Source organism: Apium graveolens, chromosome 2, assembly GCF_009905375.1.
Source record: "Apium graveolens cultivar Ventura chromosome 2, ASM990537v1, whole genome shotgun sequence".
In the NCBI taxonomy this organism is placed as follows: Eukaryota; Viridiplantae; Streptophyta; class Magnoliopsida; order Apiales; family Apiaceae; genus Apium; species Apium graveolens.
In genome coordinates this window covers 229,422,485-229,436,447 of record NC_133648.1, presented here as the reverse complement: position 1 = coordinate 229,436,447, position 13,963 = coordinate 229,422,485, and the positions used below count along the sequence as shown (strand labels likewise).

Sequence of the window (13,963 nt, the reverse complement as noted above, 5' to 3'; positions counted from 1 at the left end):
GGCAATATTACAGTGTTATAGAAGGTTGACAATTAAGACAGCCAGTTAATAGAAGTAATTGATCGACTCCTTCAACTAATATATTCTCCTTTCTACATAGTATATCAATTAACATTAGCAAAATTCTAATTGTCTTTATCCTGCTTTCATCTACTTTTTAGGTCTAAATCATTTGGTTAACTAGTCAGTTAATTCTGTCATGTACTTTTAATATTAGTTAAGGTGTGTTTTTCACTCTGAGAGTGAGAGAGACTTAAAGCAAAAGGTTACTCAAGTGCACTAAAATGTAAATGATATAATGTGACGTGTAATATAGAAAGTTATCGGATGTGTTATGTGCATTAAGCATTTTTGTTGTATTATTTTGTTTTGTGACCCATAAAATCCCACCGATGAGAAAACTTTCAAATGTGTAATTATTATCAAGATCTTGCTAATGGATTCCATCTCATTTTCTTTCTCTACAAATTGTCACATATTGTCCATAGCATTATTTTCTTGAAAATTTATTTATTATATAATAACTTTAAATTTAACATATTTATATAGAAATATTATAATTGTAGATTTATAATAAAAATAATAATATAATTAAGAAGAAGATATGTTTGTGGTTTAGCAGAATAAGTTGTAATTTAAGAACGTAAGGAGACTGTTTAATAATTTAGCAATTTAGTAGTTTCGTATGTATATAACACTATTTTTTTAATAACCAAAATATTGAAGCAAATTATATCACATTCCGGTTATTACAGTTTAGTATAAATTATACAAATTTTGTTTTAACTAAATTAATTTTTTGCTTAATTAACTAACTAATTAATTAAAGATTTAAATTTCAAAAATTTAGATGTTCCGAAAATCTGTTAGTGAAGTAAAGTATTAAAAAAAGAAGGAAGATTTAAATTTGTACAAAAAAATAGCAATTTGAAATAGTTTGAAATGCGTGGTTATAGAGTTTTTCTACCCACCTAAAAAATATAATGATTTTGTTCTCCACCGAGAAAAGAGAGAGGAGAAAATGTTATAATCAAAAGTCCAAATTGAAGTCAAATGAAAGGAGTGCCTCCATTTGTTTTTGTATTAACTGTGGACTGTGGAGGTGAGGCTGCCCATGTGACAGCCTTTCTTGTCATTCTTTTGGGCCTCTTAATTCTCTGCTTCTATCATTCCTTTCTGGGCCCAACTCTCCCTTTATCTTTATGTCCCTATTTTCTTTTCTTTTCTTTTTTTTGTTTGCGTTTCAGATTTTGTGCCCAGATTCTCAACAACCCTGAACCTTGATTGTACCTCTCCTGCTTTTTGGACATCAATTTTGGAATATTTTCATGTCTTCTCACAATGCTATATATGCTTATATAATGCTATGATTAATTAGGAAAAATGTGCTGCATATTGTCTCTTTTAATGAAATGTCAAGGATTCGAACTCCCGTAGATGCGGAATGAAGCAAATTTAACTTGGGACGAATTGGCTATGGGTCATGTTAGCTAAGGTGAATAGCATAAATCATCAACTTCAACATGTTGATGGCTAATTATGTTTTAATCTTCCACATCTTTTCTACAACATTTGGCTGTTGACTTGGGCAAGTGTGCATCTAAACCTAGCAACATAATTACTCATATTTCGCTATGCATAGTAGTTTGAACTTTGAATGTTTGATGGTTGATAGTTGTTGACGACCTGTTCGCGAACAAGTTCGAGCTCGGCTCGTTAAAGGCTCGGTTTGTTAAGGGCTCGAACTCGAGCTCGCACACAAAAATGTGTTCATTAAAAAACGAGCTCGAGCCTAACTTTTGACATGTTCGGCTCGAGCTCGGCTCGGCTAAAAAAAAAATAATTTTTTTTTTATATTTTAATTATTATGAATTTTATTCAGATTTTTTATAAATATTTTTAAATTATTGAATTATACGAATGTCAAATTATATTTTGAAAAAAATTCAGATATTAAAAATAAATTTTTTAATTTGATATTTTAATAATTAACAAGTACTTTGACTACTACTTGTAACTAGTATTTATTTACTTATTGGTGATTCGATTTTTTAAAATATTTATGAATGATCCAACTGTACGGATGTTAATATCTATATATTTTAGTGACATGATAAAAATTTTAGAAAAAAATAAATTTATTTTGTTTGTTATTTTGACAATCAACCAATTGTTTGAACACTACTTGTAACTAGTGTTTAGTCTCATATTAATGTTTGAATTTTTTAAAAAATATTTATGAATGATCCAACCGTACGGATGTTAATATCTATATATGTTAGTGATATGATAAAAAATTTAGAAAAAAATAAATTTATTTTGTTTGTTATTTTGACAATCAACCAATTGTTTGAACACTACTTGTAACTAGTGTTTAATCTCATATTAATGTTTCAATTTTTTTAAAAATATTAATGAATGATTCAACCGTACGGATGTTAAGATCTATATATTTTAGTGACATGACAAAAAATTTAGAAAAAAATAAATGTATTTAATTTATTATTTTAACAGTCAACCGGTGTTTTGACATGTACTTGTAACTAGTGTTTAGTATCATATTAATGTTTCAATTTTTTTTTAAATATTTATGAATGATCCAACCATACGGATGTTAAAATCAATATATTTTAGTGAAATGACAAAATTTTTAGAAAAGGATAAAAGTATTTGGTTCGTTATTTGAACATTCAACCGGTGTCTTGACCATAATTTTTTAATTCAGCTCGACTCGGCTCGGCTCGACTCGGCTCGTGTAACGACAAGGAAATTTACGTTGTATTATATCATATTGATAATAAAATATGTGTATTAATATGTCATTTACGTGTGATTATCTGTTGAAATCTAATTGTTACTTGTTATGTGCATTCTGTGTCATTTCTGTATTTTTAAGGTATTTTTCAGATGTTTTATTTTGCATTCATTGCTTTCATTTCAAACATTTTACGACCCAGACAATGATTTTAAAGCCAGTATTTCAAATAAAATAATGGGCCTTATTTTTCATTAAACGGCTTTTACAATCGCAATATTCTGAACATCTGGATATTTTATAAATTTTCTCGTTTTACGAAAAATGATTTTTTCGGGTCCCATTGGGTGTTAAAACCCCCACAAAAATCACATTTTTATTTTTATAAAATTATAGGACTTTCATTTATATTATTTCCTTGCATTTTTGTAATATTCACAATTTTTGGAAAATTTTGGCATATATATTGTATATATAAAATATTTATAAATTAAATTTTAATACCCAAAAATTACAAAATTAGGGGCTTCTTAATTTTAAAAAGTGTAGAATTAAGGCCTTAATTTTAATTAGGAGTATTAATTTTACTACTATAAATAGCCTAATTTTTATTTAATTAATCATAATTAATAATTAAAATCAGAAATTTCTTTGAAACCGGGTCGGGATTTCCAGAATCGGGTCGAGAATCAAACCTTGATTTCCAGCTGATTTCTGCATCAAATCGTGTGATTCAAGTACTCAAATCGAAGGTTTTGATCCGTTCTTTCTGTTTCTTGCATCAATTTCATGTTTTAATGCCTTGATTTTGATTTTCGATTTCTAGGGTTTATGCTCGAATTAGGACTTTTTGATTCTAGAGTTATTTTGATGATTTGATGATTGATATAGCTTTGTTAGATGATTTACAGATGATTCATGGTGTTTAATTGAACGAACGATGTTTGTATAGTGATTCACGATTTCTAGGGTTTATGTCAGATTTTCAAAACACAACTCGATAATTTCTGTGAATTTTTGGTTCCTGAAAATTTAGGGCTTTGATTGTGTGTGTTCATAGCTTTAATTTCCACTATAGAACGTTGAGTTTGATTTACAAAATCGAAAGATGGGTTTTTGGCCGGAATTGAAGTCGGTTTTGATCGGAGAAATTGTTGCAGGGATGTTTCTGGTCGATTTTGGCCTGAAACAGATTGGGGGAGTAATTTGGAATGTTTTGGGATCAAAAACGGTACCAAACGGTGTTTGTTTGGCCAGGAATTGGGACGCCGGAGTCCGGGAAACCCACCGGAATCTGGAAATTTTCCGGTGAGTTCATCCCCGACCCGGGATGTTCTTGGTGACCCGGTTGCAACCCGATTTGCAACCCGGGTTTGATCTTATTTTGTCAGGGATTGTTTTCTGACATATGTTTCTGGATTATTAATTTTAATTTTATTTTTATTTTGAAAATCAGATTTATTTATTTTATAAATTGATTAATTAATTATTTAATTAATTGATTTATATTATAAATAATTCTGAATTATTTTCTAAAAATCAGATTGAATTATTTTCTTAATTATTTATTATGTATATATTATTTATTAACTATTTATTAATTATTTAAAAATGATTAATTACTTTGATAATTAATCAAATAATTTTCAATAAATCATAATAAATTCATTTTAATTCCAAAAATTATAGAAAAATTATTCTTACTTCTGATTTTTCTTAAATAATGATTTAAAAATTATTTTTGAGTTTTAAAAATCAGTAATAATTATTTATAGTGAATAAAAATTGGAATTATTAGTGTTTAATTGATAATAATTCAACCGTTAGTCTGATTCGAGTGAAACGAAAGCCTGTTGACTCAGAAAAATGAATTCTTTTCATTAAAAATAATATCAAAGCTTAATTTCTTCTAGAAATTAGTTGATTTTGTTACTTGTTTGATTATAAGTCGCAATGCGTGCCAAGATGAGTCCGAAAAATTCCGGAAAAATGAGAAACGAGTCAGATAACGATCAGTTGAGCGATCAACGAGTCGATTTTGGTTCTAAAAATTATTTTAACTATAAAAATGATTATGTGCTTATGTGTAGTACGTGGTTAATTGAGTCTTATTTGCTAATAAATAATACATGAGTCAGTCATAAGCGCATGGGTAGATTTTAGGAACGGTGTGAAGTCGATTCAAGATGCAATTGAAGTACGAAATGACTTAACCAGTCTATTTTCCTAACAGAAGCTAAGCCAGCCAGGCAGGTTGAGTCGGTATTAGTCAAAGGTGATAGACGAAAGTGATCTAATTGCAGTGAGTCGCGCAGAAGACAAGTTTTTCCCCTATTCTACTTTCAGAATAATGATATTTATTCAAATGCTTATTACATTTGCACTCTTTTAATTCTTGTTCTTAATCACTGATATACACTTGCTATTCCTCTGTTCATATTTCATATCGATCCTTGATTTCTCCATTTCTTTGGATTTCTGATTCATATCCCGTTGATAATGCATTGAGATTGATATGTCCTGGTGTTTGGAATATATCAAGCATACCGATTGTTCCGGTTGCTAAGCGATGGACTAGATAATGATATTTTTGGGATTGAGTGTGTCTTAATCCTGAGGACCGGGATTTGACTGGTGCCTCGACACGGGCCGTAGTGCCTGGGTACCCGACTGGATCTATATAGTGAGATATAGATCTGCATTATATTCTGACTGATCAGCAGAATATAGATGCGAACTTTTGTCCAGTTTAGTTCATTTGTACTCGCCAGTAATGACCTTCTTTCTATTCTCGTGAGGTTATATCTTTGCAGATATACCCGAAATTACGGATTCATTTAAAATGCTTTAACACTGCTTATATTTTGTGGACTTGTTGAGCAAATTTTTGGCTCACCCTTTTTGTTGTTATTCACCTTATTGTTTTCAGTTAAGAAGGAATATGAAACCCATCAGGGCTCGAGTGGTAAAGAAGCGGGTCAAGCCTCGGGATCCTCTCATACCCAAGGTGTTGATCCCAATCCAGGAAGAAAGCTTTGAGTTGACCAAGCAGGTGGAGTGTTGATAGATAGTGTGTGTTTGAATAAAAGTTGAACTTAGTTTAAAATGAAATAGACAATGGTTTGTAATAAAGGGAGTTTGTGAGAATTTGAAAATGGTTTGTAATAAAATAGATAGTGGTTCTTGTTATCATACTTCAACCTAAAAAGATCCTGGTTAGTTTTAAAGGGGTTTAATTTCATTTCTTTATTAATTGTTAATCAGATATTATAGGTTTTGTGATTAGCTAGTAACCCCCAGACTTATACCCCGGGTCTGGAGGGCGTTACAGCTCGGCTCGACTCAGCTCATTTTGATGGAGAAAGCTCGTGTTCGGCTCGTGTGCGGCTCGGTTCGACTCAGCTCGATTTTGTTCGATAAAAACCCGTGTTCGGCTCGTTCGTTAACGAGCTCGAGCTCGAACACGGGTTTTTGTTCGTTAAGAAAGCTGGACTCGGCTCGGCTCGTCAGAAAAAAAATGAAAGCTCGGCTCGGTTCGATCAAAACTCGGCTCGGCTCGTTTTGTGAACAACTCTAAATAATATGTATGATATAATTGTGAATAATGACTTTTTGCAATAAAATTGTTTTCAGGTTGCAGGTACATAGATTCTCCTGTCCGGCTATCCGTAAGTAACGTGTGTATATATTAAGATTTTCGGCTTATACGACAAGAAATTTAATGCGAGAATTCGATATTTGAAATAAACAATTGGCAAGAAAAAAGTTATGCAAGGGCTAACGGGATCGACAACCTCACCGAAATAGAAAATTTTAGTATAATTACTCAATATTTAGGAAAAAAAACATATAAAAATTTGTTAAAAATTGTTTTTAGTCGCCTTTAGAACAAAAAATTCAAAAAGATAACGTTTAACCTTCAATTTCTTTTCTCTCAAAACCCTAATGAGAGTCGACCGTCATTCATAACTATCATACATCCTTCACCATCTCCTCCTTCCATCAAATTCACATCCGTCCCATCCATCATCTCATCCCGTTTCCTCTATTTCTAAATCTTTAATTTCTATTATAATAGTTTTCAATAAAATCGAGATCTAAATCTTTTTGGGTGTGATCTTGTTACGGTACCCATCTTTTTGGGTTGTTGATTGTCCCCAATTTTTGGGTGTATGTATTGTTGCATTTTTGATTCGTTGTCATGATACGGTGTATTGGGAGATCTGTGCAACCCATTTCAAATCTGGAATTGTGGTACTTATCGTGAGAGCTCACCTCGCACAACAAAGGATTGGTCAATATATGGGGCATTTGTACCCCCAACCTCAGTTGGTGCAACTGATGGATATGAACACTGGTCTATCACCGGTTTTTTACGTACGCAAGTCAAATGTGGTTCTACTATTTTCAATGATAGTGGTGTCGATTGGATTGCTGGAGAAACTTTTGTAATCATTTTTATTATCAAGAATATTTATATTCTATCTGTTAAGCAATCTGAAAACAAAACGGCTATTTGTTTAGATCGGTTTTTGTTTCACAATCAGGTTGTAGTTGTCAGTTTTGGGGTTCATCCCGACTGTGTTCTTATGTTTCATGTTCAATAAAATTTTTTTGTACATAAAAAAAATTCAAAAAGATATGTTAGCTATAATTTTTTTCTTCTCTTTTAGCCATAGTATCTATAATTGTCCGGCTCGGACACTGCGTATCAAAGTTAAAAATCAATTGTTTGCACTAATATTAAACACGGGCACTTTGCAGCTTGCATAATGTAAGAGGGTATTTGTTTGCTATTTGTTTTGACTTTTGAGTTGTGTTACATGTATTAAATTAAATATCAAATTTTTTTATCAAGATATTGATGACTTGATAATTTAAAATATGTTTATTAATTAAATTTATGTAAATACATGAAATCTATTACTATTGATTGATTTGTATTCTTTCATATCACGGCACGATGACATTCTAAATTGATTTTGAATGCCAACTTGAGAACTCTAGAATTATTCATATGAATTTGTATATCCAAGCACGAACAGCAGGCGTGCGATTGTAGTCGGCGTTTAATGGACTCATGCGTGTTCGATGAAAGAGGCATGCGCGAGGGCCTAGTACTAAATCAAAAATTAAGTATACCAAATTTGAAACTATGTTTTATACTGTACATGGGCTAGGTGCAATGAGAAGGGGGTGATAATCGGCCCCACTATCCCGCCCGTGGACCCAGCCCACTTTGGTTGTGCCGTAAAAGAAGGTTCAGTTATTACAGAATGTTCTCTCTTTCCATTTTGTTACTTCCTTTTTTCGGTTTTACTGTAGATTTTAAAAACTGCGGCGAGGAGAAACTGTTTTGGTTTAAAAGCTGCGGTTATCAAAAATTATGTCCCCATTCTTTTTAGCTTTTTTAGGAAGTAGCTATTAATTTTACCATCAGACCTTCTCAAAAATATTATTTTTATATATTATATATCAAAATATGCATAAATTAAAAAAAATTATCAAACAGTCATCTAAATTTTCGGGACATCACTTTTTTTCACCAGTACTTTTTTTTAGGGAACGACAGTGTTCAACAACACTTCCCCTTAGTGATATGTAGTATAAACTTCAGCTCCATCAGTTTTTTAGTTAAAAAAAACTGTTCTTCAAAACAAAAATTCACAACAAACTACAACTTACAACTTCACAATTAAATATACATGTCCTCCATTGGATCATAAAACTTCGAACCGGTTAACGAGAATGTTAATGAGATTTTGTAAGCGTTTATATTAACCACGTAATAATTTCATGATTCAAACGGACACATAATTTTTTGGCAACGGGAAATTAGGGACTGTTCTAGCACCCAAGTAACTAAAAGTGTTTGTTAATCTTTCTGGAAATCTGGTTCGCACATTTATGTATTCAGTTTGTGCTGCTTAATATACTACAAAACGCAAAGTATATCGTGACGACACTAAAAGCTAGTTTGTTCTTGTTTCCAACTGGAATACAACTTTGGCGGTTACGCATCCTTTATTTATTTTTCAATACATATCTTTTTCTGATTCTATCTTAGAAGTTTATACCTTAAGACGCAACAAAGTTGTTCAGTATGCATATGTATGTAAGATGTGCCGTACAAGAGAGATGTAACATCAATTGTACGGAGCATCCTGATATATTAGTCTTATTATGTTTTGATTGATGCTCCTCCCCAAGTACTTGACTAGAAGTGTCGATGTTACATGGAAGAGCGCTATAATTTCGAATTTTCGATTGTTTTAAAGATATATAGGAGTGGTAAAGCTGGGCTTATACCTCAAGTTTTCAACATATTTCTATCGTAAGAATACTTTAAGCTAAAGAATTTAAAAGAGTAAGCATCATTTAGCTGATGATCTGAGAATTTTGGAACTGACAAAAGAGATTCTACTGGTCCAACAGTACAGTGGGACAATTAGGATATCCGAGGACTTTGAGCTTCGAACCATCATCAAATCAACAATTGAAAGAGACGTGGTTTGCAAACATTAGGAAGAGCTAAACAACATTAACCAAGGCAACGGGAACCTCACTGGGGTTGAAATGCTTTAGTTACATTTTAGATTGCTAATATCATGAAGGGTCGTGATTGTTGCGATGGTTAAGTGTCTGCTCAATATACGTATTGTATTGTGAGTACCAAGTAGATCAACTTCTTTACTTGAATAATTCTGCAAGTTCTTTCGAGGAGAGGGAGGGCTGTGGTCCATGTTCATAAGATAGCAATTGTCACAGACTCACATTTAGGTTAGTTCTGAAAACAAGTAGGAGGGACCAATTTCTTTACTAGATGATACAAACACAAAATTACATATTAAATACTTATTAATGGTGGGAATTAATTGATGAATGGAAATCACTTTCTTGGATCCTGAGATGGTGATAGATACCATTAGATAAATCCATTAACCACTACTGAACAGCCAGAATGGTTAATTTGCAAAGTTAAAGGAATGATGAAAAAGTAGAAGTGAATAAAAAGAAATCATACAAGCATGGTATTGAGAGCAGACAAAGCAATACATACAAACATACTCTTGATGAAAGAAATATAAAGTTCAGTTTCACTAAATTGTTGACAAAACAGAAAAAAGGGGTAGCAGCTGATGAAACATTGAAACTGTAGCTATATAATAGCAGTTTCTTTACTTGTAACCTCTTTTCTCTTTCAATTTATCTCCCTCTCTTTTTTCCCCACACCATCACTCAAAACAAACAAAGAAAAGAAAACCAATCATGAGAAATACACCACCCTCCCTGCACCAAACTGCACTCCACAAAAGCATTTATCTTCCTTAAATTTACTCTTCTAGCTTCTTCTTAACACCAGAACCAACACACACAATTCAAACATTTCAAAACCATGAAACAACCTCATTTCTTTTTCTTTCTTTTCTTTCTTGGAGGCATTTCAGGCACCACAACTCTGCCACTCCAACTCCTCTCCTTGCTCTCGCTTAAATCATCGCTTGTCGATCCTTTACATCATCTACGCGATTGGGATCCTTCTTCTAATCCTGTTTGGTGCAACTGGTCCGGGATCAAATGTGACCAACACAATCGTGTTGTGTCAATTGACCTCTCCAATCGCAACCTTTCGGGTACTTTTCCTTCCAATATTCGCCATTTAGGCCACCTCCGTTACTTAAATCTTAGCAGTAACGCTTTTCAAGGCTCTCTTCCGCCAGCCATTTTCGAGTTACCTTCTCTTATAAGCCTTGACATTAGTCGCAACGCGTTCAGTTCTGAGTTCCCCTCTGCCATTTCAAAACTCAAGTACTTGTCCATTTTAGACGCATACAGCAATGATTTTAATGGTTCTTTACCTAAAGAGTTAACTAGCCTCCAGTTTCTCGAGCACCTCAACCTTGGTGGCAGCTACTTCTCTGGCGAGATTCCAGCAAGTTACGGAAATTTTCCAGTCCTAAAGTACCTAGACCTCGCTGGAAACTTACTCACTGGTCCAATTCCATCTGAATTAGGCCTTCTAAAGCAACTCCAGAGAACTGAAATTGGATACAATCACTTCAGCGGAGAAATTCCAGCACAATTTTCTCAGTTATCAAATCTAACCTACCTCGATATCTCATTTTCAAATCTTTCAGGTGTAATTCCACTAGAGCTCGGTAACTTGACAAAGCTCGAGTCTCTGTTACTCTTCAATAACGGCATTTCAGGCAACATTCCTTCAACTCTATCTCAATTAACATCACTGAAGTTTCTAGATTTGTCGTTTAATCAGCTTACCGGTATCATTCCAAATGAACTCTCATTACTAAAGCAACTAAACACGCTGAATTTAATGACAAACGAGTTAACTGGAGAAGTACCCGATGGCATTGCTGATCTTCCTAGCCTAGAATTCCTATCTATATGGAACAATTCTCTCACTGGAATCTTGCCTCAAAAGCTCGGCTCAAACGGAATGTTACAAAAGCTAGACGCCTCTTCAAATTTGCTATCCGGTCCTATACCTCCACATGTTTGCGATGGCAATAAACTTGCGAAGCTCCTACTATTTTCGAACAAATTCTCTGGTCAATTGCCTTTGTCAATAGTAAATTGCACATCATTAGCAAGGTTTCGGATACAAGACAACAATCTCAATGGCTCATTACCATTAGGCTTTGGGCACTCGCCTAATATAACGTATATGGACGTTAGCAAAAATAATTTCAGTGGATCATTTCCCGGAGATCTTATCAATGCGCCAAAGCTAGAGTACTTGAACATATCCAACAATTTTTTTCAAGCCGAGTTACCAGTTAATATTTGGAGCTCTCAAAGCTTGCAGATATTCTCGGCTAGTCACTCAAATTTGATTGGAAAATTACCCGACTTTATTGGATGTGAAAAACTGTACAGGATTGAATTAGAAGGAAATGCATTGAGTGGTAACATTCCTTGGGACATTAGTCACTGTCAGAAGCTTATTGTATTGAATTTACGTCGAAATTCCCTGACAGGAATCATTCCTTGGGAAATTTCAACTCTTCCGTCGATTACTGATGTTGATTTATCACATAATTTGCTGGCGGGAACAATTCCTTCAAATTTTGATAATTGTAGTACGCTGGAAAGTTTCAATGTGTCTTATAATCAGCTCACTGGTCCCGTACCATCGTCAGGTAACGTACTTTCAGTTTTCCATCCGTCGTCGTTTATTGGCAATGAAGGTCTTTGTGGAGGTATACTGAAGAATCCTTGCCGTTCAACTGATCTTTCTCCAAGAGATGTAGATGTACAGCGCAAGCAGCCGAGAAGAACTGCTGGCGCAATTGTGTGGATTATGGCAACAGCATTTGGCATTGCACTTTTCGCGTTAATTGCAGGAATTAGGTACTACCATGCTAGATATCACCGCGGATTTGCATCAGGTGACAGGGAAATCGGGCCTTGGAAATTAACAGCTTTCCAGCGTTTAAATTTCACGGCAGATGATGTTTTGGATTCGTTGTCTATGACAGATAAGATTCTAGGAATGGGGGCTACTGGAACTGTTTACAAGGCTGAAATGCCAGGTGGCGAGATCATAGCAGTGAAGAAGCTGTGGGGAAAGCATAAAGAGACAATCAGACGACGAAGAGGCGTTCTAGCTGAGGTGGAAGTGTTAGGAAACGTGAGGCACAGGAATATTGTCAGATTATTAGGATGTTGTAGTAACAGCGAGTGCACAATGCTGTTATATGAGTACATGCCTAATGGAAATTTAGACGATTTGTTACATAGTAATAATAAAGGTGATAATCTTGTAGCGGATTGGCTAACCCGCTACAAGATTGCAATGGGTGTAGCTCAAGGAATTTGCTACCTTCACCATGACTGTGATCCAGTAATTGTTCATCGCGACCTCAAGCCTAGTAACATTTTATTGGACGGTCAGATGGAAGCTAGAGTAGCGGATTTTGGAGTGGCCAAGTTGATCCAGTGCGACGAGTCTATGTCAGTGATTGCTGGTTCATATGGCTACATTGCGCCAGGTATGATCTTTCGTTTAAATCTGTGCGTTTGCTTTCATGTTGTTCCCATATGGCGCCCAATTTTCAAATTATATCATATTATTATTTTGTTTTTACTTGGATGTCTTTGGTCGTTTAATCCGTTTTCCTGGATGATGCAAAACGTGATAGTTGTCACGTTATATTGATCATCAATATATAACTTTTGATTCTAGCTCTGTATGTAGTCTATGGCATCATGTTCTAAATAATTTATCTCATAATCCAAGTATTTTTGGGTTTGTAACAAGATGTTGAAAGTTCGATTATGATCACAAGTGGTTTCGTGACTTTTGATGGTTAAATTTAATCGAAAGATTTTGTTGCAGTAAAAAAAATGTGAGTGGAAAAATGGTATTGGACCGATTTATTAGTTATGATTATGAGTAGGGAATGGACCAAACTCATCATCTTTTTCTTTTTTTCCAGTTTCTAGCTATTATGGCACAATACTATTACGCGTGATGTGCCCTTTTTCTTTGCATTTGCCTTTTTATCATTTCTTGGGTCCCCATTATGATCTTATCCCTGTTATTCTGTAACAAACATTTCAAGTTAGAGTAAGTAATATATCTTGTTCCAAAAGTAGCTTTAACTGATTGACAATTTACTTCATCTGCAGAATATGCCTACACTTTACAAGTTGATGAGAAGAGTGACATATACAGCTATGGGGTGGTTTTGATGGAGATTTTAAGTGGAAAAAGATCGGTAAATGCGGAATTTGGAGATGGGAATAGCATTGTGGATTGGATTAGAACAAAGATCAAAACAAAAGAAGGACTGAGAGATGTGCTTGATAAGAATGCAGGTGCTTCTTGTGCACCTGTTAGAGAGGAAATGATGTTGGTACTAAAGGTTGCCTTGCTTTGTACTAGTCGAAATCCTGCTGATCGTCCGCCAATGAGAGATGTGGTATCAATGTTATTAGAAGCCAAGCCGAAAAGAAAGGTGCCTGGAAATGGAGATTTTGGGGGTGTCAACAAATTACTGGCTGATTTTGATGGACCGAAGTCTGTCACAGAATGTTGAAACATGTTTGATCCATTTTGAATATCTTTTCATTGTCGTGGGCATTGGTATAGGAGTTTCTTGCTTTCATTGTCAATGTAATTTAGCTAGTATTTTGTTAAAACTAGTACTTCTATAAATACATAACATATCTGCTTGTTGATAA

At 34.0% G+C, this 13,963-nt stretch overlaps 1 protein-coding gene across 1 annotated transcript; it reads left to right on the top strand.

The window, feature by feature from the left end:
• The first annotated feature begins 9,899 nt into the window (after positions 1 to 9,899).
• On the top strand, positions 9,900 to 13,963 carry LOC141708148 (uncharacterized). Its single transcript, XM_074511627.1, has 2 exons — positions 9,900 to 12,768; positions 13,409 to 13,963. Exons 1-2 carry the CDS (start codon positions 10,152 to 10,154, stop codon positions 13,816 to 13,818), a joined length of 3,027 nt encoding a protein of 1,008 aa, XP_074367728.1. The 5' UTR covers positions 9,900 to 10,151; the 3' UTR covers positions 13,819 to 13,963.

Excerpts from the sequence above, each read along its gene's own strand:
- LOC141708148 (XM_074511627.1), top strand. The coding sequence starts at position 10,152 with ATGAAACAACCTCATTTCTTTTTCTTTCTTTTCTTTCTTGGAGGCATT. Across the intron at positions 12,769-13,408 it reads ATATGGCTACATTGCGCCAG|AATATGCCTACACTTTACAA; the intron begins GTATGATCTTTC and ends CTTCATCTGCAG.